This window comes from Halichoerus grypus, chromosome 7, assembly GCF_964656455.1.
Source record: "Halichoerus grypus chromosome 7, mHalGry1.hap1.1, whole genome shotgun sequence".
In the NCBI taxonomy this organism is placed as follows: domain Eukaryota; kingdom Metazoa; phylum Chordata; class Mammalia; order Carnivora; family Phocidae; genus Halichoerus; species Halichoerus grypus.
Window position 1 is genome coordinate 140,635,492 of NC_135718.1, and position 26,969 is coordinate 140,662,460.

The 26,969-nt window shown below is 37.3% G+C and overlaps 1 protein-coding gene across 1 annotated transcript in view; it reads right to left on the reverse strand.

Moving 5' to 3' along the window:
* Positions 1–26,969, reverse strand: part of USH2A (usherin) — a 687,474-nt gene that overhangs the window by 312,736 nt on the left and 347,769 nt on the right. Inside the window, exons 33-34 of the mRNA XM_078078672.1 lie at positions 26,307–26,478; positions 20,388–20,535 (exon numbers count right to left, since the gene is read on the reverse strand). Of these exons, the coding sequence (XP_077934798.1) occupies positions 20,388–20,535; positions 26,307–26,478 (320 nt within the window). The remainder of the gene's footprint in view (positions 1–20,387; positions 20,536–26,306; positions 26,479–26,969) is intronic.

Genomic DNA, 26,969 nt, shown 5'->3' on the forward strand with positions numbered 1-26,969 from the left:
ATTACACTTAATAACCTACATAAAATATTTTTGCTTTCTCTAGCCACAAAGAGGAATACTTATGTTGTGGGCTGCAAGCAAAGTACCACTAAATTAGAAACAATATTACCTGGCAATTTGGGATCCTCATGCAACTATATCAACAGGTAAGAGAAAGGTTACTGTTTGGAAGAGAAATTGGCTTCCTGCTGCATGCTGACACTAAGCACATAGACCCTTCAGTAATGAAGGTTTGGGTTACCTTACTAGGTCAAAAATCCCAAATAGATGAGCTACTGGCTGAGGGCAAATATATATCAACTGTGGCCTTAAACTAGTTACGGAAATGAGAATTATAGGTGTTATTTCATGCTTTATTTCTTTCATATTACATAAAGATTTGTTTATAGTAACTAATTTTCTCTCCTCTCCTCCTTTTCCCTACTGATTTATACAAAGAAAGTTAGTGGGTATTAATTTTATCTTAGCTTTTAAGTTACAGGATATCTAGGTAGGTTGTGTCTAAACTCAAGGGGAATGAACCCAGATGTGAATACAATGAGAGAGGGTAAGAGTTTCATTGTACAAAGCACAGTAGGATGTTAGGTGGAAGCATGCAGTGATTATTGCTGGTCATGGAAAGTAATGGAAGGAAGAAGCATGGGCATGGGTGCTGAATAATCTGGTTATTCATCCAATTCATCTACCCACAGCCCCACATCCACACATCTATAGTCTGCTCTGTGCGCTGGGCTTAAAAGCCCATCCTCTATATTTGCAGCCCTCTGGCTTGATGGCTCCCTCTTGGATTTCACCAATAGGAAACACTGCAAGGTGGGCAGAAACAGGAAGACAGAAAATGTCCAATTTTTAGCTCCAGAAGCTGAGGCTTTTGCTGACTGTTGTGGTCAGCAGAGGGACAAAGCAGCTGTGGCCTCAAGCAGTCCCGGCAGCAGAAATGCCTCTTCTGCGTTTCCAGCTTCTTCAGTACTGGACTCTGGGTGGCCCTTTAGCACGGGCTGGGGCACCGCTTCTTGATGGTTGAAGCATCACATCAGCAAATCCGGCAGCTAGCAGCAGCCGAGGCCGACTCAGAAGCCAAAGACCAGGGAAGTTAGCAGCTCTCTGACAATCACCTTTTTTGTTTCTGCAGCCCTTTCCAACACATTTGTAACCAACCCCTTATATTAAATATAGGCTGTCCTATATTCCTAGCACATTTTCTGTTTCATTAGTTAGATCCTGGTCAGTGCATCCTTTAGGATTAAAGCTGTTCTTAATCTCAGGAAACAAACTGAGGGTTGCTGGAGTGGTGGGGGGTGGGAGGGATGGGGTGTCTGGGTAATAGACATTGGGGAGGGTATGTGCTATGGTGAGCACTGTGAATTGTGTAAGACTGTTGAATCATAGACCTGTACCTCTGAAACAAATAATACATTATATGTTAAAAAAAAAAAGAAGATAGTAGGAAGGGAAAAATGAAGGGGAGGAAATCAGAGGGGAAGACGAACCATGAGAGACTATGGACTCTGAGAAACAAACTGAGGGTTCTAGAGGGGAGGGGGTGGGCGGAGGGGTTAGCCTGGTGATGGGTATTAAAGAGGGCAGGTATTGAATAGAGCACTGGGTGTTATATGCAAACAATGAATCATGGAACACTACATCAAAAACTAATGATGTAATGTATGGTGATTAAAATAACATAATACAAAAAATAAAAGTAAAAAAAGCTGTTTATATTTGAATGAGCTAATACTTTTTTTTAAAAGATTTTTTTTATTTATTTGACAGAAAGAGAGACAGCGAAAGAGGGAACACAAGCAGGGGGAGTGAGAGAGGGAGAAGCAGGCTTCCCGCTGAGCAGGGAGCCCAATGCAGGGCTTGATCCCTGGACCCTGGGATCATGACCTGAGCCAAACGCAGACGCTTAACAACTGAGCCACTCAGGTGTCCCGAGCTAATACTTTTTATTTATTTATTTTTTGAGCTAATACTTTTTAAATAAAGCTACTGCTCTATCTTATTTTCCTTGATGAGGATAACTTTGTAAAGCTTATCTTTTAAGAGCAGGTCTATTTCCCTCATTTCCAAATTTTGGGGTAAGAGTATTTTACTGTCATATAGCCCTTTGGCTACACAAAAAAAGTACAGCTGCCAACTTTCTCCTTTATTCTAGTAAGACCATCTCTGATAACTCTGAGAATACTTATAGAAAGTATTCAGTTTAATGCCATTTAATACTCAACACACAAAAGCACAGATGAATTAAAACTAAGAAATGAAAGATATATAGTGTAAAACTAAATAGTCACAGGAAATTTAAGAGAAGAAAAAGGATAAAATCACAGTCATAATCATGATAAAAAGTCGTGACGTGCCAGGCACTCTGCTAAGCAATCATTTAATCCTCAACAAAAAAAAAAAAAAAAAAAAAAAATCTTATGTGCAAATAATGTGTTGGAGAAGCTCTTAAAGAAATTGTAAGACCCTCAAAATGCTATCTACTTGACCTGCTTTTCAACAATGACATAGAAAATACCCAAATCAATATTTCCGTTTTCTTACATAATTGGGGAACAGAGAATTTCTTTTATGCTAGGATTATGTGCATAATATCTCATTTATCTGACATATTGGGAAATGACATGTTTCATAGAAGTTAATTTTCGTTATAACTAAATCTCATTCCTTAAGTACAAACTTTAAGAATCTTAACCATTTTTAAAGGAAATCTTTCTAGAAAGAACTCCACAGTACTCACCTGTCTTCCCACACAGATTATAATGAACATAATTGAATCATCTTGTGATGACTCAAACCGTGCATTATGGACATCAAAGACTGTATTCTCTAATTCAGTAATACCCTCAGGGACTGATGAGATCTAGGATACTTGCCCAGGTTTTACCCATCACATCACTCAGTGGCTATACTTAATCCATTCTTATGTCTGCTTTTTGAATTCTCCTTCCTCCCCCAGTGACAGTCTCTCAAAAGTTTCTTCTTTGTTTTGTCTACCTGACTTTAGCAAGTCAACCCCTAGCAAGCGATGCTAAGAAACTAGATAACCATGACATCCAGAACTATGGATAAAGAAATAATAGACAGTTACTACGAGAAGGGCTTAGAGTAAGATGAGTACACGGCAAATGAGCTGAGAATAAAATTAAGCGAGATTTGTGACAGTTAATTCAACTGCTCAGAAACTTTTTAGTATCTAGAATGCATCTGAATGGAAAGGTGGGTGAAACTGAAGCCCAGCTTTCACGCGGGTGAGATCGCACGCATGCACGCATGCGCACGTACATACAGAGTAACCCAGCTTTCTGTAGGTAACCACTATTTGACAGCACTTGTAGGAAGTGCCAAAAGATCAATTATAGATCTAAATTGTAGAATCCGAGTGTACACTGGGTAAGTGTTGTCTAACTTTAAATCATATTGGACACTCTCTTCTCCCTCCCCCACCATACCAACTCCACTGAGTCATGTAAACTGTACATTCCCAATTGATCTTCACCCATCACCATACTCATGGCCTCCTAGTCCGTTCTGCCATCACCTCATATCTGAGAATAATAGCCACCTACATGTTTTGATGCATTATTCATGTTTTCATACAATTCATTCTTCACACTGCAGAGGGCCATTTTTCAAAACCCATATCTGAACATGCCACATGCAATCAGTGATCAATCAGACCTTCACTGAGTACTAGCAAGATGAGAGTTCCCCACCCCAGGATCGGGAAGCTGGGGTCAATGTGAGCACGTTGTGAGGGTGGAACAGACTCGTGATGTTGATCTCTCTGGGTTTCTGCCCTTAGGTCCGGGTCTCACCAGGTAATCACCAGATCTCAAAGTCAGGCCAAAGTGGGATACCACCGTGGTTTAGAGCTGGTGCCTACATTTGCCACAAAAAGGAGCCTGAGACAAGAGCAGGTATTTCCTTTGATCTGGTTTGGGCAAGGCCATCAGGTGTATAATCCAACTTAAGGACATACAGTCAAACTTCCTGGTAAATTGGTGGACAATAAGAGATACTATTTGAAAGTAACAATCCATTTCTTACCAAGATATGCAGGCAGATGTCATAACTTTTCATTAACAGACTTTTTAATGTAAATAAAATTAGTATTATATGAAATATTGTACAATTCAGTTCCAAAAACATACATTTAGTAAATAACAAGTCTAAAATATGTATTAAGACAACAATTTGCATTGACCTCAGATTCCCAAAGTGTGTAACAAAAACTAAAGAATTTCCAGTGGACATTTTAAGTGAAGCCTAAGGAGGCACTTTCCTTCTTTGAGTAGACTACAGGACATGTATGAATAGGTTTAAAAAAAAGTAAAATGCGAAGTTCTTAAAATGCTGTGTAAGTATTTTTGAATTTTAAAACACTTTATTATTAAAAAATGTACTGAACACTCACATTGAGCCAGATGATAGGCAATATGTTTGATATGAGTTATTTCCATTAACTTTAACAACATCAAGAAATAAGAAGTGTTATTTGCCTTGTTACAGAGTTAGGGGAATGAACTCTTAGAGAGGCTAAGCTATTTCCCAAGGTCATACAAATAAATATCAACTCAGGCTTGGAACCTGGCAATCTAATCCCCCTACCACCACCGCTCCTCTTATTCATCTCCAGCCTAACTTTCTTTGCTAAAATATTTAGGAATTCCACTCAAATTAAGAACTGATGAACACATTCTGACCCTACAAGCAATTACGTTGAGCATAACAAAAAGCTTAACATATATTTATTGGAAGTCAATTCCTGAAAGGTACTTTGGGGGATAGAAAGAATAAGAAATAATATCTGTCTTTGTGGAAGTAAGAAAAGGGTTAAACACAGGTCTAATTAAACAATTCAAGAGTTAAATAAAATTGATAAGCACCACAAAAAATTCATGCCCAACAAATGGTACAGACATACAGGAGCTTCTAGCAGGGGGCAATCACTCTGGCTAAAGTGAGTCCTAAAAGCTTTTTAGAGCAGCCGGGGCTTCTGTACAAAGCAGCTGGGTCTTCCATAAAAGGCAAAATGTGAAAAGGCCATGTCTCAGGAAGACGTTCCTGGTGGGGAAATGACATTTACCAACGCCTGGAAGCAAGAAAATGCAAGGTAGAGTAAAGACATCCAGAATAGATCCGTATTCTGTTGTTATTGTTGTAACTGGTGAAAGCCTAATAGAAAATAAGCCTTCAAAAGGAGGTTCAGGGGTGCCTGGGTGGCTCAGTCGTTAAGCGTCTGCCTTCGGCTCAGGTCATGATCCCATGGTCCTGGGATCAAGCCCCACATCGGGCTCCCTGCCCGGCAGGAAGCCTGCTTCTCCCTCTCCCACTCCCCCTGCTTGTGTTCCCTCTCTCGCTGTGTCTCTCTCTGTCAAATAAATAAATAATTTTTTTTTTTTTTTTTAAAGGAAGTTCAGACCTTGAATGCCACTCCAATGGTTGGGGATTTTATGATGCACAGGAGAACCATGGACATTTTTGTGTATTGATCAGGGCAAAATAAACGTTATATTTAGAAGAATTAATCTAGAGTCACACATGCAATAGACTGGAGTAGGGAAGACCATGGAGGTAGGGAGAAGGGCACCTGAAAATATCAAAATGAAAAAAGTAATTTTTAAAGCCACTTTTTCCTGACTATATAGTAATGAGTTGTGACTGAGGGAGGGATGTGGGAATGCCACATTGCAGCAGTAGTGTGGAATTCTAAGACAGAAATACCTTTAACAGTTTTATATACTTTCTCTTCTTTAATAAAACCGATTTATGATGCTTAGGGCTGAGGTGTGTTAGAGCGCAGTATGGTGTCATGGGTCACTAGTCAGGCAAGAGAAGGGTCTATCCACCTTAGTCAGAGATGGTCTGTGAAGGTAGACATGAAAGACTCCTAAAAGCCTGCTACCAAAGAACTAACTTACCTCTCTACTACAGGTTTCAAAGGGGACTGTTTTTCAATTGGGGGATTAAAAAAAAAAGTCACACCCCTGTTTTGCATCTTGACTGTATCAGTGTCAAAATCATAGTGTGATCCTGTACTGTAGTTTTGAAAGTACGCTGGGAGAGCTGGGCAAAAGGTCAATGAGATCTCTCTGCATAATTTCTTACAACTGCATGTGAATTTTGTATCTATCCCAACATGTAACATTTCATTAAAATGCAAAACAAATACTGTTATGTAGGAAAGCATGCAAGGTAAGAACAGGCAAATGCTTGAAAGTCAGAGGACGTTTATGCTGAAAAATTAACAACACTATTCGTGTTTTAGATCAGGTACCATTCAATCCTCAGGAAAAACCTTTGAAGTCAAAAAAAGTTTCAGTTTCCCTTTACAGATGAGAAAAACAAGTTTGAGAAAGACTGAATAACACAGCCAATACCAGACAGCTAGAAAGTGTCAGAGCTATGGGTTGGTGTAACATGCAGAAACATTCAGATACAACAGTGCATAGAACATTACCCTCTCCAACTTCTGTGCACCTATTTTTTCTATGTTTTTAAAATTATGTGATAAAACATAACATAGAAAAGTACATAAAATATGTTATATCTTAAAGATGAATGAAAAAGCGAAAAGCCATGTAACTATCACCAAGGTTAAAAAATAAAATATTGCCAGCGCCCCACAAATCTCCAGCACCCCATGAATCTTCTATATGTCCTCCCTCATTTCAACTCTTTCTCTTCCTCACAGACAACTGTGTTGACTTTTAAAGAATGATTTCCTTGCTTTTCTACTTAGAAATGCATCCGTAAACAATGTAATTAAGTTTGGTATATTTTTAAATTTTGTATTAATAGAATCACATAATATACAGTTTGGAGGGCACCTGGGTGGCTCAATCAGTTGGGCATCCGACTCTTGATCTCAGCTGGAGTCTTGATCTCGGGCTCATGGGTTTAGTCCCCGCGCTGGGCTCCACGCTGGGCATGGAGCCTACTTAAATAAAAGATATGCATGTATTTTTGCATCTTTTCTTGTTCACCATAATAAGCATGAGTCCTATCTGTCTCATTGAGGGTAGTCATACTTCACTCATTTCCATTGCTGTATCGGATTCCTGCACAGCACAATTCATTCATTCTATTGTTGACATTGGGATTGTTTCAACGTTCTGTCTCTTACATCACTGTATCTGTTATCATTTTTGTACATGTGTCCTGAGGCAGACGTGAAGTTTCCTAGTGCATAGATCCTGGAGTGGAATTGTTGGGATATATTCAATTTTGCTAGACAACACCCAACTATTTTTCAAAGTGCATCAATTCCCATGACGACCAATGCATGTGAGTTCTCATTGTTCCATATCCTCAAAAAGACCTTGTATAGTCACAGTTTTAAACTGTGCCAGTATTATATGTGGTAAAATGGTATCTTGTTTTGGTATTATTTTTTATTTCCAACTTATGAAAGAGGTTGAGCACATGTCCTTATGTTCACCAGCCATTTACTTTTTGTTCTTTTGTGAAATGCTTTTTCAGATCTTTCCCCAGTTCACTAGTATTATTATAACAATATCTGTAAATATATTATCATTGACAAAGTGTGTAAGAAAATAATGAATGAAGTAAAGAGTTTGGGGTTAATTTCTTCTAAGTTAAGATCATATATTTTAAATTTTTTATCAAAATATAGTTGACAGGTGATGTTATATTAGTTTCAATCGTACAATATAATGATACAACAATTCTGTAGATTATTACCCAATGCTCACCATAAGTATAGCTACCATCTGTCACTATACAATGCTATTACAATTATTACTTGCTATATTCCCTCTCCAGTTTATTACTGATTCCTAAGAATATTTTATATTTTCCAAATACTCATCTTCTGACAGTTATTTTATGTTATAAATATTATTATTAATTTTTAAAGATTTTATTTATTCATTTGAGCCACAGAGATACAGATAGAAAGAGAGAGCATGAGCAGGGGGAGAGGCAGACGGAGAGGGAGAAGCAGGCTCACCGCTGAGTCAGGAGCCCGATGTGGGGCTCGATCCCAGGACCCTGGGATCATGACCTGAGCTGAAGGCAGATGATAGAGCCACCCAGGCGCCCCTGTGTTATAAATATTATATCTCACTCTATTATTTATCTCTTCGGGTACTTCATTTATACCACATTTTGATGAAAGAAGAGTTCTTAATTTTAGTCACCCTTTTATCATTTTGAATTTACCTATCTCTATTAATCCTATTTGCCCAAAAGTCTCCTTTGTCTGATATTAAAATAGCTACAACAACTTTCTTTTCTTCTTTTATCCTTTCCTTTCAATCTTTTGGTTTGCTTTTGTTTGAGAAGAAAGGGGTTGACAGCTAGTTCAGGGGTCTTCTAGTCAGTCTTGAGGACTCCTGACCACACACCTTTAAAACTTGGTCAGGAAGCTCACATTTTCTAAGCTTTTGTTTCCTTACCCATAAAATGGGGGTCATATTCCTTTCCCTGGTGGCCTGACAGAGTTAATGTGAAAATCAAATGAGTGAGCATATATGCAAGTACCTTAAGAATTAAGTGTGATCTGCTATTCAACATAGTATTAGAAGTCCTAGCCACAGCAATCAGACAACAAAAAGAAATCAAAGGCATCCAAATCGGCAAAGAAGTCAAACTCTCACTCTTTGCAGATGATATGATAATTTATGTGGAAAACCCAAAAGACTCCACCCCAAAACTGCTAGAACTCATACAGGAATTCAGTCAAGTGGCAGGATATAAAATCAATGCACAGAAATCAGTGGCATTCCTATACACCACCAACAAGACAGAAGAAAGAGAAATTAAGGAGTCGATCCCATTTACAATTGTACCCAAAACTATAAGATACCTAGGAATAAACCTAACCAAAGAGGCAAAGGATCTGTACTCAGAAAACTATAAAATACTCATGAAAGAAATTGAGGGAGACACAAAGAAATGGAAAAACGTTCCATGCTCATGGATTAGAAGAACAAATATTGTGAAGATGTCAATGCTACCTAGAGCAATCTACACATTCTGCAATCCCCATCAAAATACCATCCACTTTTTTCAAAGAAATGGAACAAATAATCCTAAAATGTGTATGGAACCAGAAAAGACCCTGAATAGCCAGAGGAATGTTGAAAAAGAAAAGCAAAGCTGGCGGCCTCACAATTCCGGACTTCCAGCTCTATTACAAAGCTGTCATCATCAAGACAGTATGGTACTGGCACAAAAACAGACACATAGATCAATGGAACAGAATAGAGAGCCCAGAAATGGACCCTCAACTCTATGGTCAACCAACCTTTGACAAAGCAGGAAAGAATGTCCAATGGCAAAAAGACAGTCTCTTCAACAAATGGTGTTGGGAAAATTGGACAGCCACATGCAGAAGAATGAAACTGGACCGTTTCCTTACACCACACACAAAAATAGACTCCAAATGGTTGAAAGACCTAAATGTGAGACAGGAGTCCATCAAAATCCTAAAGGAGAACACAGGCAGCAACCTCTTCAGTCTCAGCCACAGCAACTTCATCCTAGAAATATCACCAAAGGCAAGGGAAGCAAGGGCAAAAATGAACTATTGGGACTTCATCAAGATAATAAGCTTTGCACAGTGAAAGAAACAGTCACCAAAACCAAAAGACAACCGACAGAATGGGAGAAGATATTTGCAAATGACATATCAGATAAAGGGCTAGTATCCAAAATCTGTAAAGAACTTATTAAACTCAACACCCAAAGAACAAATGATCCAATCAAGAAATGGGCAGAAGACATGAACAGACATTTTTCCAAAGAAGACATCCAAATGGCCAACAGACACATGAAAAAGTGCTCAACATCGCTCGGCATCAGGGAAATCCAAATCAAAACCTCAATGAGATACCACCTCACACCAGTCAGAATGGCTAAAATTAACAAGTCAGGAAACGACAGATGTTGGTGGGGACGCAGAGAAAGGGGAACCCTCCTACACTGTTGGTGGAAATGCAAGCAGGTGCAGCCACTCTGGAAAACAGTATGGAGGTTCCTCAAAAAGTTGAAAATAGAGCTACCGTATGATCCACCAATTGCACTACTGGGTATTTACCCCAAAGATACAAATGTAGGGATCCGAAGGGGTACGTGCACCCCGATGTTTATAGCAGCAATGTCCACAATAGCCAAACTGTGGAAAGAGCCAAGATGTCCATCGACAGAAGAATGGATAAAGAAGATGTGGTATATATATACAATGGAATATTATGCAGCCATCAAAAGGAATGAAATCTTGCCATTTGCAACGACGTGGATGGAATTGCAAGGTATTATGCTGAGCAAAATAAGTCAATCAGAGAAAGACATGTATCATATGACCTCACTGATATGAGGCATTCTTAATCTCAGGAAACAAACTGAGGGTTGCTGGAGTGGTGGGGGGGTGAGAGGGATGGGGTGGCTGGGTGATAGACATTGGGGAGGGTATGTGCTATGGTGAGCACTGTGAATTATGTAAGACTGCTGAATCACAGACCTGTACCTCTGAAACAAATAATACATTATGTGTTAAAAAAAAAAAAAGAAGATGATAGCAGGAGGGGAAGAATGGGGAGGGGGAATCGGGGGGGGGGGGAAGACCAACCATGAGAGACTATGGACTCTGAGAAACAAACTGAGGGTTCTAGAGGGGAGGGGAGTGTGGGGATGGGTTAGCATGGTGATGGGTATTAAGGAGGGCACGTTCTGCATGGAGCACTGGGTGTTATGCACAAACAATGAATCATGGAACACTACATCAAAAATTAATGATGTACTGTATGGTGACTAACATAACATAATAAAGATGTCTTGAAAAAAAAAAAAGAATTAAGTGTGATGCCTGTAAGATGAATGAACTTAGAGTTGTCCCTTCCTTCCAGGGTAAATTAAAACCTTATTTGCTGTGAGAATCTTGCCTTAGACTCTCTCTTCCTATGCTGATCTATGTGTTGTACTGCACATCTCTTGCAAAAAATAACCTGCCCAACTCTCGGAGGCATATTGTAGATAGGTCTGTATCCCCTACTGGTATGCTGTTATCACCCAGCAGTTTCTTATGTGTGTGCTAACTATTTAAGATTCCTCTCTACCCCAATCAGGTCCAGAGAGCACAGTGTGAAAAACAAAACAAAACAAAACAAGTACTTACCAAGTGCTGTAAAATACTTTTTGAAAAAAAATCTGCTGGGTTTAGTGGATTTGGTTTTTGGTAGTTATCTGATTCCTCAGTAAATATTTATGGAGTACCTACTATGTGCTGGACATTGTGTTCCAAGCTGGGAATACCCCGAACAGTCCTGGTTCCTGCATTCATAAAACTTGCAATCTAAGTGAGAAGACGGACTAAGTGGATTATATGTGTGTAAAGATTATTAAATAAGAACCAGATGGAAAAGAATTAAAAATGGTAGTGGCGGGGGAGGCAGGTGTTAACCTAATCTAGGTGGGTTAGGAAATTAAATTTATCTGGGAAACTCGTGTTTAAGATGAACTTGGCTCTTGGACCTACTTCATCAAGAGGAACAATGTCACAAATCATTATCTGACTAATTATAACAAATAACTATTTCATAATAATTAATAAAAAGCTTTCAATGAGGTATCAAGGAGTTGATTACTATTTAAAAAATTAAATATCACAGACATATTGGATAAACAATCTTCATCTAGAACTTTTGAACACTGTCCTCCTTATTTGCTTTTAAAATGTCTAGAGTGCCAAAACAAAGTTTAACTAAATGGAATTTTTGTTTACTTATTTACTTTTGCTATTCCCAGAATGAATTTTACATTTATCTCTACATCTAGCCCCCAAATTCTGTGTGCTAAGTGTGGATTATACAAGGTTTAAAAATCAGTTAAGGACTCAGCAGAAACTTGATGGCAACTCAAACTCATTTACAAAGCTATGGGCAGAGTTAAGGGAAAGCACCAGGTGGTAATAATGCATCCCCAGCTAGTCATAGTCAGGCCTCCTAGGAGACCATGCTAACTAGTTAAGTAAGAGCCCATAAACATCCTCAAATTTGCAAGGGAAAGGATGAGAACAGATTTGGGAACCTGGACAAAGAGCTGGGGCTATAGGAAAGGGCCACTGGATGGGAGCTGTAGCCTTTGGTGGAGGAATACCGCCCTGAAGCCCAGAGCTCAGTAGACAGGGAACAAATGCTTTAAATTCTGCGATTTCGTTCTCCTCCCACACTCTCATCTCTTGCTGCTGCTGCCCCCTCTCATGGACAAGCCAAAAGGAAGCCAGAGGGAAAGAGAGCAAGCTCATTGACACTGTGAGTAAAGGTCAGCCTTGTAGGATACAGGACTGAATGGAAGATCGAAGAGTGGCTCCAGACAGGCCAAAAAATATATACATCTAACATAAAAAATTTACAGTAATGCATTATGTTGCACTGTTTTGTATTTTCTGTGCTTTTCTCTTGCTTATTCTCTTGTGCTAATAATCGGTAAGCTAGCTATAACAAAACGAAACAATATAATGCTGTCTGGTAAGAGGGATCAGGTTCTTTAATCTAGTTCTACAAATTCAGTTCTTCAGTGGATAATCCACAAAATGGATATTTAATTCCCATTGGCTCTCCAGGGTAAGCAGTTTCAAGTTTATCACCTTTCTCTTTCCATAATGGTAGAATTTTTAAGGTGTTTAATTTTCACAGGGAAGCTGAATCATAATTGTCCATAAAGCACATCCACTGGGATATATATCTTTGTGCCTCTTCATCATGTTCTGTCAAATTGTGTTTCCTAAGGCGCTCAATAGGTTGTCATCTATAACCAAGGAAATTCAATACAAGTACAATACAATGTAAATTTAATACAAGATATCTCTATTTACACTGGAGAATTCTGTTTACTGTAAGAATTAAACAACAATGCTTTAGTGTGTCATGAAAATAACATGTATAGTGAATATAGATGCTCCAAACATATTTGTTTGTTTTTTTTCCAGTACAGCATGGCAATATGAATATCAACTGTGGGTTTTCCCCCAAGGTCCAGATGATGATTGAATGTGGCAGGTATCTCCCAGTGTGAATACTTGATCCTTCAATTAAAAAGGAAAAGAGAGAACAGTTTTCACATTGTGGAATAATGCCTTATTACTGTTATGCTCTCCTAAAAATGGATTCAATGGAATCTAAAAAAGATTGTGCTTGGGAAATTCTACCTGACAAACTGATTGGAGGTGTTTCATAAAAGTTACACAAGGTTTGCTCAAAACTGTCAAGCAGTTTTCCTAAGTGATTCCCTGAATTCTATAATCCATTTCTCCTATTAAAACTGAGCCTTTTCAGGAAAGAAAATAGAATTGCATTTTGGCTGTTTAAAAATAAAGTTAGTTCAAAATAAAAAGTTTGAAAAATAGTTATTTCTTCAAAACCAGAGAAAAATCAGAACAGAGATCTTAAGAATTTTGAATACTGTCACTGAGAATGATGCATCAAACAAGTCAAAGCATCTAAAAAAAATTTTTTATGTGGCTAGATGGAATCCTGAATTATGAGCTTTTCTACAAAATGTAGAGGCAAAAGAGTACAGTGAATAAAATCATGAATTTTTTGTGTCATCCACACCCTGCTTTGTATTACATTCCTACTTAACTAGTTGTCTTTAGCAATTAATACTTATAAATCTGAGTTTCCATAGCTGAATGTTAGAATAACAATACCCATTTCATGGCTAGTTGTGAGGATTAAAGTGCCTGGTACATAGTTCTAAGCTGTAGCTATTCCTACTACTATTACCATCAGTGTTGGTAGGAAATCAAATACTTCTTTCTCTGTATGGGTGAATCACATAGTATCTACACACACACCTTCACGTATATATACTATAAAAGTCTATTTCTTTCTTAATCATCTCTTAATGTGAAGGATGACATGTACAGAATGTGCATAAACCTTCTGTAGTTAATTATTTCTCTACCACCCATTCCTGAAATCATATATATGCTTAAAAACTGAACTAAATGGGGCTGCCTGGGTGGCTCAGTCAGTTGAGCATCCAACTCTTGGTTTTGGCTCAGGTCATGATCTCAGGGTCATGAGATCGAGCCCCATGTCTAGCTCCATGCTCAGTGTGGAGTCTACTTGAGGCTCTCTCTCCCTCTGCCCCTCCCCCTGTGCTTGCGCTCTCTCTCTCAAATAAATAAATAAATAAATAAATAAATAAATAAATAAAATCTTTGAAAAACCTGAACTAAATGTTCTTTCAGTAATGTTCTATTGTCTTCATGGTACTATGTGTAAGTCTGCAAAAATAATCGACTTCCTAAATTCTTTCTGTTCTTATCGACGGTTGCCACTGTCTTGGTACATATCCACGTGTAAATTCTCAAAAAGCCAGCCCAGTACAAAAGGCTGCATTAGGAAAATATTTTCATAGGTTCCTTAAGTACTCATTCTTTTCTCAAGAAGTCCCTGGGACCCTGTCTAATGGGTGCCCAGCTCTCCTTCTCCTGTGCTCATCTTGACATTACCTAATCTTGATGGCAGGAACAATCTACCCTTTCACACAGAGGCATGCAAAGCAAATCCAGTTTCACACGCTCTCTTTAGAATCTCAACAAATCACTAGGCTGAGAAAATCTTTTTTTTTTTTTTAAAGATTTTATTTATTTGACAGAGAGAGACACAGCGAGAGAGGGAACACAAGCAGGGGGAGTGGGAGAGAGAGAAGCAGGCTTCCCGCGGAGCAGGGAGCCCGATGTGGGGCTCGATGCGGGGCTCGATGCGGGGCTCGATCCCAGGACCCTGGGATCATGACCTGAGCCGAAGGCAGACGCTTACCGACTGAGCCACCCAGGCGCCCCTAGGCTGAGAAAATCTTATACCAAGCAACTGGGCCTTTGAGCCTTCAGCAGGCCAAGAGGGAGATGCCTTTCTGCTGGCTTTGAAATCATTTCCCCTATATTATGTAATTATAAAACGTGCTGTAAATGTGCATTTGCATGTACTGTGTAATTGCATATGCATATACTTTTCACATCCACACAATAACTATGTTATCATTGTTCCTATCATCTGCAAACATTAATTCTGTCAACAGCTATTTAATACCCATCTACCCATGACTGGCACCTTCCCAGTTGCTAGCACTAGAACCGTGATCAAGGCCACAGAGGACAAGGCACATCCCTGTCCTTGTGTGGGTCACAATCTAACAGGGAAACTGTTCTAGTAAATTTACTTAAGTAAAGATAGTGGATAGTTACAAGCAATTGTAAATATTAATAAAGGATAAGAATTTCATATTCTATATTTCTAGTTACTGTTTTTTTTAAAAAACATATTCTAATTACTTTCAAATGTCATTACACGTTATGCTAGGTAATGAGGAATAAGTTTGGTATAGTCAGTATTGATGCTGATTTTAGAAAGGGGGACTTCAAGTGTGAGGAAAAAACATATTTACAGATTCTAAGGCCTAGGCTTCTGAAAGGCAATATGGCTCATGAGAATTTGGAAGCTCTCAAAAGCATTATTCTAATTATGCAATTGTAATCTTCACAACACAGGTCACAAATTTATTAGACAGTAATCCTTTGTGCCCCTTCTCACTGATGGCTGATGGTATGACAAAGGAAAGGTCCAGGTGCTACACAATAAAGGGTTCTTATCTTCCTAAAAGTAGCTCTCATTCAGGTTTTAAAATCCTGCCTGAAATAGCAGGCTGCGGAGAACGCCTTTGCCAGAGGGAATATGGATGCCAAGCGCTCTGATTAGAGAAAGAGAGCTGGAGTGTCACACCACCATTTTTGCAGGTAAGTGAAGCAAGGGACTAGAATTCAGTAGGACACGTTTGAAGGAAAGAAAGCCTTAGGTGTTAATCAAGTGATAAAGACCGAGTACTTACAGACTACTTGGTAGAAGGCAATTAACAGCATGTAGCATTATAATAGCAAAATCATGGAAACATAAATATCCACTGATAAAACACGGGTCTCATAAGCTGTGGTTTTATTCAGTGGGACTCCACTGCCTTTTGAAACATTGAAGCTGGGCTCTGTCTGCTTAACTGCCATGGAAAAATGTCTCCACCACACTAAGTGAGAAAAACAAGTTACACAAGACAGAATGATCTCACTCTGGTTTAACAAATGTATATTTTATGTATCTATCTTTAAGTGATTATTAATTGAATCTTTTGTTTGTTTAAACTAACACAGCCCTTAACCTTTTCTTCTTCTGGTTTAAAAGTTTACTGCATTTTATTATATCCTCTCTACATCATATTTTTAAAATTGTGGTAAAAAAAACACATAACCTAAAACTTACCATCATAACTATTTTTCTATGTGTAGTACAGACTGTTAACTAAATGCACATTGTTGTATAACAGATCTCTAGAACCTTTTCATGTTGCAAAATTGAAACTATATTCCTTGAACAGCAACTCTCCATTCCCCCTCCGAACCCCCTGCCAGATTCTACTTCCTGTTTCTATGTGGAATCATGGAGTGTTTGTCTTTTTGTGACTGGTTTCTTTTAGTTAACATAATGTCCTCAAGGTTTATCCATGTTGTAGCATGTGATAATTTCTTTTTTCAAGGGCAGAATAATATTCCATTGTGTGTATGTATATATATATTTGTTTATCCATTCATCCATCTGTGGACATTTGGATCTCTTCCAATTCTTGGCTAATGTGAATGATGCTGTAGTGACTGTGGGTGTGCAAGTATCTCTTCAAGATCCTGCTTTCAATTCTTTTGGATAAATACCCAGAAGTGGGATTGTTGGAGCACATAGTAATTCTATTTTTAATTTTTTGAGGAATTTTCCATACTGTTTCCCATAGTGGCTGCCCCATTTTATGTTCCCACCAACAGCCCAACGGTTCTAATTTCTTGACTTCCTTGCCACCATTTGTTATTTTCTGTGCATTTATTTTTTTCTTTTGGTAGTGCTAATCAGCAAAGTTTTAATTGAGCATCTATTATGTGGGTCAGGCCCTATTCTTAGAACTGCTGGTAGAGCACAGAACAAAAAGTTCCAGGACAGGAAAAATTCTCAGAGCACATGAGGCATGTCCTGAAGCAAAGAGCAAGCTTCCCAGCACAAGCTGTGAAGTAGAGCAGGTTGGGAGACAAAGAAGAAAATGGCAATCAGAAGGACAAGACGCCATTCTCTTAGCCACTGGGTCAGGATATCACAAGATTCTGATGAGTAGAAAGTGACTGTTTAAATCAGAATCATTTATGAAAAGCAGAGAGTCTATTTCCTAAGCCATGCTGTCTAAAGGTGACCATTTGCTTGATAGGCAAGAACTAGACATTTATATCAGAACCTTTTATATCTCTCACATTTTGTCACATATGGGCATATATTTTGGAAATATACATACTTCTTATTACTGAAAGTGTGTTTATTGTTTCTCCATATTTTTTTCCATGTTAATAATCCTGATCCCAGCATGTGCAAAACCATGCAAAAAGCATCTGTTTCACAACATGACAGTCTAAATGCCTATGTATCTCTGGACCTGCCACACCTAATGGAGACCCAGAGGGATGACACTTCCACATCCCATAGGGTTCCTCAGGGAACTTCTTCTCCATACATTTGGCACCTTATTCATATCCCTACCTTGTGATTATTTGTTCCCCTAAGGAATCCTAATATCCTTAAGATCAGGGATTACGCAAATTCATCTTGGTATCATCAGAATGATGGCACCTAGCAGTAGGTCATCAAAAAATAGACTTTGAATGAACCAATTCAGATTTTTGCAGGGTATGAGGAAGCTCTTGAAGTTATCTGGGTGAAAAATATCAGTGACCTTCCTTAGAGGAGTGCAGTTGAGGGTCATGTGGTAAGACAAGTCAGGGGTGAGCCAGGGTTGAAGTCAAGAATGCCACCCAGGTTTCTGGCTCATGTGACTGGGTTGTGCTAATCAGGAAGAGGAGGAACACAGGAGAAAAGGCAGGTAGAGGGGCAGAGAACATGTGGAGAAATCAACTTGGATATGTTGAATGTAAAGGGTAATAAAAATCCAGGTGGAGGTTTCCTGATCTCAGGGTCCTGGGATTGAGCCCCGAGTTGGGTTCCCTGCTCAGCAAGGAGTCTGCTTCTCCCTCTCCCTCTGCTCCTCTCTGGCTTGTGCTCTCACTCTCTCTCAAATAAGTAAATAAAATCTTAAAAAAAAAAAAAAAGAGGCCCACATTTAGTTCTGAGGAATGAGTTAGATTTCCACAGTAAAGATGGAAAGAAAATAGGGGTTGTCAATGCCAATTTTATAATCAAGAGAACTGGGACTCATGGAATTTAGTCTATCTCCCAAAGTAACACACTACTACACAGCAGAGATAATATTTGTCTCTAGGCCTATTTGACTCCACACCCAGGTCTTGCAACCCTACAGTAAGCCATAAGTATTCTAGAAAGGAACATGTGTTACAAGGCTCTGTAAATGCAGGTTGAGTCATAAGTTGGGAGTGACCTGAATACCAGACTAAAGAATTTGGATTTTATTCTTTAGTTTTTTAGGGGGAAGTATGGGGGCTTTAAAAACAAATAGAGGGACAAGGTGTTTTCCAACAATCAGATTTTCCCTCTCCAGATGATAGACAATAAAAATCAAACACTGGAAAATTTGGGGCAAGTGAAGAGAGAAGTAGGTGGCGTGAAAGTTGCTATTTTCTTTTTAAATGAACACTATTACTTTTTAAATGTCTAACCATTGCCCCACAATAAAAATTTTGAAAATTCTGATGTGATTAAACACAAGACTAGAATACAATGAAAGTGTTTACATAAATCTCCAAAACCTCTCAAATTCTTTTTGGTTCAGTGAATACATTTTAAAACTGCTTGTAAATGCACAAAACATAGTATGCAAGTATTCCCTGAAATGTAGAAAGTATTTTTCTTGTCCACCTAGGATTCTGAGTACAGTTTCAGTTCCAGGTGCTACAACCAATGGTATGAAGGAAAATGCTCTACGATGCAAATCATGTAATGGCATTTAACAGCAATCCAATTGGAATAAATCACTAACATTTTCATTGCCACCTATGGGCTAGATGCATTTGTGGAGCACGAAGTATGACAAGATTTTTTTTTTTTTTTAAAGATTTTATTTATTTATTTGAGACAGAGAGAATGAGAGAGAGCACATGAGATGGGGGAGGGTCAGAGGGAGAAGCAGGCTCCCCGCCGAGCAGGGAGCCCGATGCGGGACTCGATCCAGGGACTCCAGGATCATGACCTGAGCCGAAGGCAGCCGCCCAACCAACTGAGCCACCCAGGCGCCCCAATATGACAAGATTTTTTTACTGTTTCATATAAGTATCAAATAGAGATCCATTTATTTTTTTATTAGGAAATTTATAACAGTACAGGAATCACTTCAATAGCAGAGATAATCACTCACTCTAATTATTTGAACTCTCTCCATTACCTCAAATATATCTAATGCATTTGCCAAAAGTTTAATTAAAATGAGATGACTGGAATAATTAATATCATAGTAAACATAAGACAAACTAATAAAATTACAGTTTTTTTCTTCCATTCTTTTTGGCTATGCTAAAGGAGGCCATCTCAATTTTCAGTAACAAACTACTTAAAACAATTTCTAGGATATTAAAAGTCTTGACGTTTGTCTTAAAGGGAACAAAATTTGATGTTACATAAGTTTCCATCAGTGTGGAACAATGACAGTATGTTGTGTGAAACTTAAAGATATTTCCAATAAATGAATAAAGAAAAATAATTTCTACCTCCAAGTTATTGCAAATTCTTTATAATAAGATTTTATTTTAGCCAACTTTAACTGACTCATGTAATTCTCTAAACTATGCAAAGATGTATATATCACTTAGAAATATACACAACCAACTTGAAGTTAAACAAGTATAAATACATATATATTTAACATATGCACTGTTTAAAAACTGCATGCTGACATATTTACATATAATATATTAAAATACAGAGTTCCAACTGGTCTCTTCTAAGATAAACTTATTCAACCAAAAGCATTTTGAAATACATGATGTGCATGGACTTTCTATCTCTCTCTACCTCTCCGAGAATGAACTCAGGACTGTCAGAAACAGAAAGTCACTGAAAATATAATGTCACTGTCACAATAGCACTTTGGGAATCCTCATCTGTTCTCTACACCTCTCCTGGAACGTATTGAGCAATAAGATGCAGTACACAAGAACTATCAAAAGGGAGCACTTTTGAGCCACCAAAATTGTGTGTTAGCCTAAAAACTACAATCTCCCAACTACAGACAATGATACTATCTCAAGTATTTTATGTGCTAAAATGATCATTAAAAATTAAGCACCACATATAAGCTGCCATTTAGAATATTAATTTACCTTTGCTAATCATCTTTTTAACTTGAGGCTAAAAGAGTTCACTTACCATTTGGATATTCAGGCTCCGTCCAGGAGATGTGAAAGGAGTGAGGTGAATAGGAGTGTGCTTTGGGAGTTGGCACACCTTCGGGTGCCTGCTCATCAGTTAGGGCCTCACTGGCCTCGCTCACGGTGCACCCACCCCTTGTGCAAGCCTGAGGAGAAATGCAAAAACCACATTTCACTCTGGGTCGCAAAAGTTTTCTGGGTCCAGAACCTTGGAAACAGAGAATTCATAACAAGAGTTCCAGATACTTTGAAATACAGTTTTCTTGATCCACCCCCCCTCCCAACCCCCAACACCAGATAAATTTGTTTCAGTGCTGAGGTCTGACATTTAATTAGTTTGCTTTTCAGGACACAAGACAGCCATCTCTGATAATTAGAAAATAACCCAAACGTATGCATGTATGAATTATAAGTACATCCTATGTTAGAGCCTAGAGATAGGGCATCTACTGCCTGGGTGAATAACCTTGATGAAATCAGCCTTGCACAAAGTTTCCTAGAAGGAATTAAGTGCACGCATGCACAGACACACACGTGTGTGTGCACACTACATGAGGGTAATAATAGAGACTGAAATTACTTCAGGATAAAAACAAGTGATTTGGAGTAAAAGAAAAGATCCACAGCAAATATAATTGCCTTTATTGCAATAGTGTAACCAATATATTTAAAGTACAACATAATGTGAAATTGAATAAAATAGTATTTCTCATATATCAGCAACATAGCAGTTGTTGAATGACTTTTAATAGCTTAAAGGGTCAAATCACTTACTTATGTGCCAGAGGAAATGGGCTCATTACACGGCCAGCAAACTTCAAGTGATCGCAGAATCTTCCCATTCCCTAATAAGGTATTAACTAATGCCATAAATGAAAACATGGATGCTAAAGATACCTGGGAGGGCCCTGGATGGCTCAGTTGGTTAAGTGTCCAGTTGGTTAAGTGTCTAACTCTTTTTTTTTTAATTTTATTTAATTTTATTTTTTTTAATTTTTTATTGTTATGTTAAACAGAGTGTCTAACTCTTGATTTCAGCTAAAGTCATGATCTCAGGGTCGCCGGATCGAGCCCCGCGTCAGGCTTTGGGCTCAACAGGGAGTCTGCTTGTCCCTCTCCCTCTGCTCCTCCCCCTGATCGCATGCACGTGTACTCTCTCTCCCCCTCCCTCACCCTCAAATAAATAAATCTTAAAAAAAAAAAAATCTGGAAACTTTTGTGTGTACTCTCATAATTAACTACAAGTAATTCCAAAATAAATGTTTGAGTGTATTAGGAAAATATCTCTGCTACCTAACTTATTGGATAAATATTGTTCCAGGAAGCGGAGACAGACACACAGGGCTTTTCCAGACTATATTTGCTAGCAAATATTAGCAATCATATCTTTATATAACACAGATATTTGAAAATTACACTTAACCTTTGTTCAGTATCTCTTTAGGTTCCAGTTGTAATTTACACAATCAAATTTAAAAATATTTCAAAAAGCCCTAAAATTTACTGAAAACCAATTAAGAAAATGAAGGAAAATCATAGGACAATGTCAAAAGCAGATAGGCATTTAGTCCATTTTCAGGGAATGTAGATATTGCTAGCATAAAAAATTAAAACATCTTTTCATTTCTTTGGGCCTGTCCCTTGCTTTTCAGCTTGATATTAAGGGAACAACCTTTTGATAATTAACACAGTTGAAATTCTTTTTCCTATAAATAAGAGAGAGTTGACTTATTTTTAAAGATATTTTCTTATGTTGCAGTATACTATTTAACAAGTTGTCTCAAATTCTTTTAACAAGTTGTTTCAAGTTCTTTATTACAAGTATAAATATTAAATGGTCAGTAGACATGGAGCTCAATCTCACCTTCCCTTGTAAGAATACAACAGTAGCCCTATATCTTCAGGATAATTTCTCATCAGCATAAGCAAGTTTCTGATGGGTTAAACTGTGGCTTGGGCATGAAATTGCATTAAGATTGGGACCTAATTAACCTCTGTGGGTTCCCTCTAATTCTCAGCTGCAGTGTGTGCATATATATGGAAGAGATAAACTATCCTCTTCCTGAGAACAGAATCTTTGCAAATAAAGAGGAATCAATTGAGCTTGTGGCCAAACCATGACTCAAAGCTCTAGGACATGTCATTGTTAGCCCAAGAAATAACTACCTGAACATTAAAATAGAAAAATTAAAAAAAGACATTTCAAACATACTAAAAGTCCACTAGAAAATACGGCAGGAAAAGAGGCCAAGTGGGACAGCCGAATTATCAAAGGAAAATGATGGCAAGAGCATTCTTTTTAGTCCTCAGAGAGAGAAATCTATCTACTTGCAGTTTCTAGATTTTTTTTCCTTAGGAGGGGAAAAATGTTGGAGCATCTTATTGTTAAACCCATAATACACTGGGATTTAATTCAGATAGTCTACTTGTCACTATTATTTTTTTATGTCCTAAGAATTGTCCCCAGCTAACTCTCCCCAAAGAAATATTATAAGACATGTAATTATATATATTTAAAAATAAAAAGTGAATTGAAATTTACTTTGTTTTGAGAATTTTAGGATGCCTTTTGGGATAAGTAAAGACATCCTCTGGTTTGGAAGGACTGATCTTTGGGCTATGGGCTATGTCATCTAAGATCCATAAACTCATAATTTGACAAAGGAGCTTTCTAAGAATCCAAGGAGTTTACGAGAGAATTTTTCTTGCAAATAAAACAGAATTGATAAAGAATTACCTGCAAAATATTTTATTTTGTTTTTTTCCGCATTCTTTTTGCATGCATTTAGAGGTGCGAAGTGAGCAGTTCCTAAATAAGGAAAAAAATCCTCTTAAAGTTGCTTCTGATTGGTCAAATCTAACTGATATTATCTAAATGAAATCAGAGCAATCAGTATCTTGTTTGACCTACCAGCACCGGAGGCCACTGCATGCAATGCAACTGAATGCTGATTAAAATTCTGGTTCGGAAAAACTAAACAAAATAGCGGGATTAATTAAAAATGCTTTTATGAAATGGCAAGGTCTTTGAAAGCCTCTGAGCCTTTACAATAAGGCATTTCAACCCATCTCCTATAGCTTTCTCAGTTACAGCCATTTTTGTTAAGTGCCAAAGTCATAGTACCACCCTGAAATGTCCAGTAACTTCTGATCAAATAGGGGATTGAATTTTGGTAAAGGAAATGAGTAATTAATAAATGTGTATCAATTATTTTGAAATGATGACTATTAGGAACATCCAAAACTAGCATTCTCTTTTTCAATAGTTTGTTTTCAGATAAGTAGGCTCTGAGGATATTAAGAATGCAGCATACCTTAAAGTATGAAGAAAAGGAACAAGGCCATGTTATATATAAATGATACTTTGAAAAATTAAGCTCATCATTTCCAAGAATCTTTCCAGTAAAGATATTTAACATTTAACATTCATCAAGAGGCAAATGTCTAGCTGTAATATGAAAATTATCAAGCCGTACATATCTTGCTACTAGTCTGTATTACTAGCTTCTTTATTTAATTGCTGACTTATTATCTTTATTCAGAGCTACCACACTCCACAATACCATTTGTTGAGTGTAGTGACACGTTATGCTGTCTCTTCCAGTAGAAAAAGTATATGCTTGGATCCACACAGTCCCCAATTCTGACACCTTATAGCAAATCATTTAATTCATATCAGAAGTCTCAGATTCTTTATGAAATATATATACTTAGCATTCATTCATTCATCCATTCATTCAAGAATTGTTTGCTGAGCTTCCAGTTTCTACCAAACACTGTGCTTGACTCAGCAGATGGAATTTTGAAAGATGCTGTCTCTACCCTTCACGAGTGTATAATCCAGTTAACAGGAAAAATTAAATGAAGCCACTTGAAGTAATATACTGTCTCTGAGTCTAGAGTAAATCACAGTGGCTTGAATCCTCATGTATCGTCTTCTATTCTTAAGGGCTTGGCCATCTGTATGTTTTATTTTCCAGAACTTTCAACATGCTAAGACTATCTATAAAGACAACTGCACTTGGCTGAGAACCTAATCTCCATCTACTAATCTAATGACCTTGAAAGCTAGTTATTATGTGGAAACTGTGAAATATACAATAACCCTTCAATTAACCAAGATGAACCTAAAATGTTCTGGTTCACTTATTTTACTGGTTATTGAGTTAGGTAAAAAACTTAATTGACTACTTCCTGAAATATATTAGTGTATTTTCTCCACTACTAAATACTGCGAAATCAAAAATAATGTGAGCAAATTTATTTTCCTAACAAGAGTTAGGGCAAGGACTTCCACATCTTTATGACGTTCTGCATCAACATTACACAATGGCTGACAGATCTCATTTGATTCCGTAGAATATTGTTTGGGATCACAGAATGATTTAGTGTCATGGAATTTTAGGGCTCAAAGAGACATTAAAAATCATTTAGTTCAAAGCCCTGATTTTAGGCTTAAAGAACATAAAAATCAGTGCAATTAAGTGAATTTGCCTTTGGTTACACAGTTGGTAGCAAAATCCGAATTGAAATGCAGGCAAGCAGCCTCCCAATCTAGTGGTATTCATTTTTCAAGATATTACAGATGTATAAAACATAGGAGATTGGAGTGGATTTACACTGATTGCACAGCATATCCTAAAAATTACCTGGGGAGTAGAACTTTGTTTCATGACATTTGCCTCCTGATAAAAACTAAGAGCACAACAATTTCTGTTTAATTTTGGTTTCTTCTAAGCAATAGAGTCTTTTCTGGTTTTGATATTACCACTGTTTTGCAAATAGTGTGGATTTCTGTATTAGTTTTTGAAAATCAAGGTAATACCTTTCTTACATCTTGAGTAATACAACTAAGTAATCAAAGATGCTGCTTCATAAGCCCATCTGCGTGCTGAACACCTAGGCACATAGAGTCAATTCTGAATAGGATTTTTAATATTGTCTGATTGCCCTTGTTTTGGGATGTCAGGTCAGACAGTAAGCAATAGTTGAATGTAGTTTATTTTCTCATGGTATAATATTTAGAGCATTCAAGAGCATGTTAAGTAAAATGAATGCATACACAGTGTCTACATAAATGTAAATTTATTCATAATCAAGAGCAGAATATTTTCTATGGCATTTATCAAAGCAAATATCCTTATATAGGTATTACTATAAAATGAAGAGTGTGTTTAAAACAAATAGGGACAATCTCATGTTTATATTCAGTTATTTTCAGATGTGCTATTAAACTTAAAAAAGATTATATTTCATCAAAAAACAAAAGGAACCACTGAGTATAAATTTCACAGTAATATCAAGGTCTTTTAGAAGACCTTTGTATAAAAGTGCTATTTTGCATTAAAAAATGCTATTGTCTGTCTAAAGACCTCTAAAGTATGTTGATTCTAGGGTTTTTATTAAGTGACTGTTCTTTTGAGATAGAAGTGTAATGTAAACCAGACTATAATAACAATCATAACAATCCAGAATATTTAGGGATCACTTAGACCATCATTTTAAAATATAAGACCTAAATTTTCATACCATACATTGTTTTCCAAATGAAAACAAGCTCCATAGGGAAATAACCTTATTAATTCAGGCACTTTAGAAAAAGCCCTTACCAATTATGACATTCTGGAAATAACAAAGAAGAAATAATTTCTGATAATCCCAAATTAGATTTGGGAAAAATCTAATGACTCAGATTGTTATGCCATCATTCTGTGTAATACAAAATAAATATGTAGGTATTAGATCACATTCCCATTTACGGTGTGAAGTACGTTTTCAGTCTCAATAGCAATACAGAAATTTTGGGTTTGGGTTTTTTTTTTTTTTTTTTAAGTGAACAAGAGAGAGAAGATGGGACAAAGGAAGAAAGAAGCAGCAAGAGAAGGGAAGAGAAAGTGGTAGAGTAAAATGAACTTACTCCCAGCTTGATGAGATATTTATTACCAGGGGACAAGTATTGTAGCAGGTGATCCTGAAAAAGTTCTGTACTGTTATAGACGACATCCCAAATTGTAAAATCATGTGTGTGATTTGAAATATATAATATATAGCGCTCCAGAATCCCATTTACATTTCTTGGTTGTTTCCACCTGGGAATGGAAAAATATAGCATGACTATCCATCATTCATTCAAGTCAAACCTGAAATGTGCAAGATTTTTAAAAGACGCATATGAACTTGGATTTATGCCACTCACCACACACACACACACTGAAACCTTAAAAAAAAAAAAAACCCAAGTAGTTATTAAATGTCTCTTCTGAATGGTCTAAAGAAAATATGGCATAGTGCCTACTTTCTAGTTACTTATAATTTCAACTAGCTAATAATATAAAAAATGTGTGAATATTTAATTTTGAACTTAAGCCATAGAACAAAAATTGAGAGAAGTAGAACATTTGAGAATTTATGAGAAATGGGAGAGAGAGAGAGAGAAATAACATAATTGTCTTGAAAAAATGCAGCCATCTAATGTCAAATTAACATGCAACTCTAGAATACAGAGAAGCTGAGGACTGAAGTGCTGAAGTAGTCAAATCAAACTTCATGGATAAGGTGGGACACTACCTAGCCACAGAAG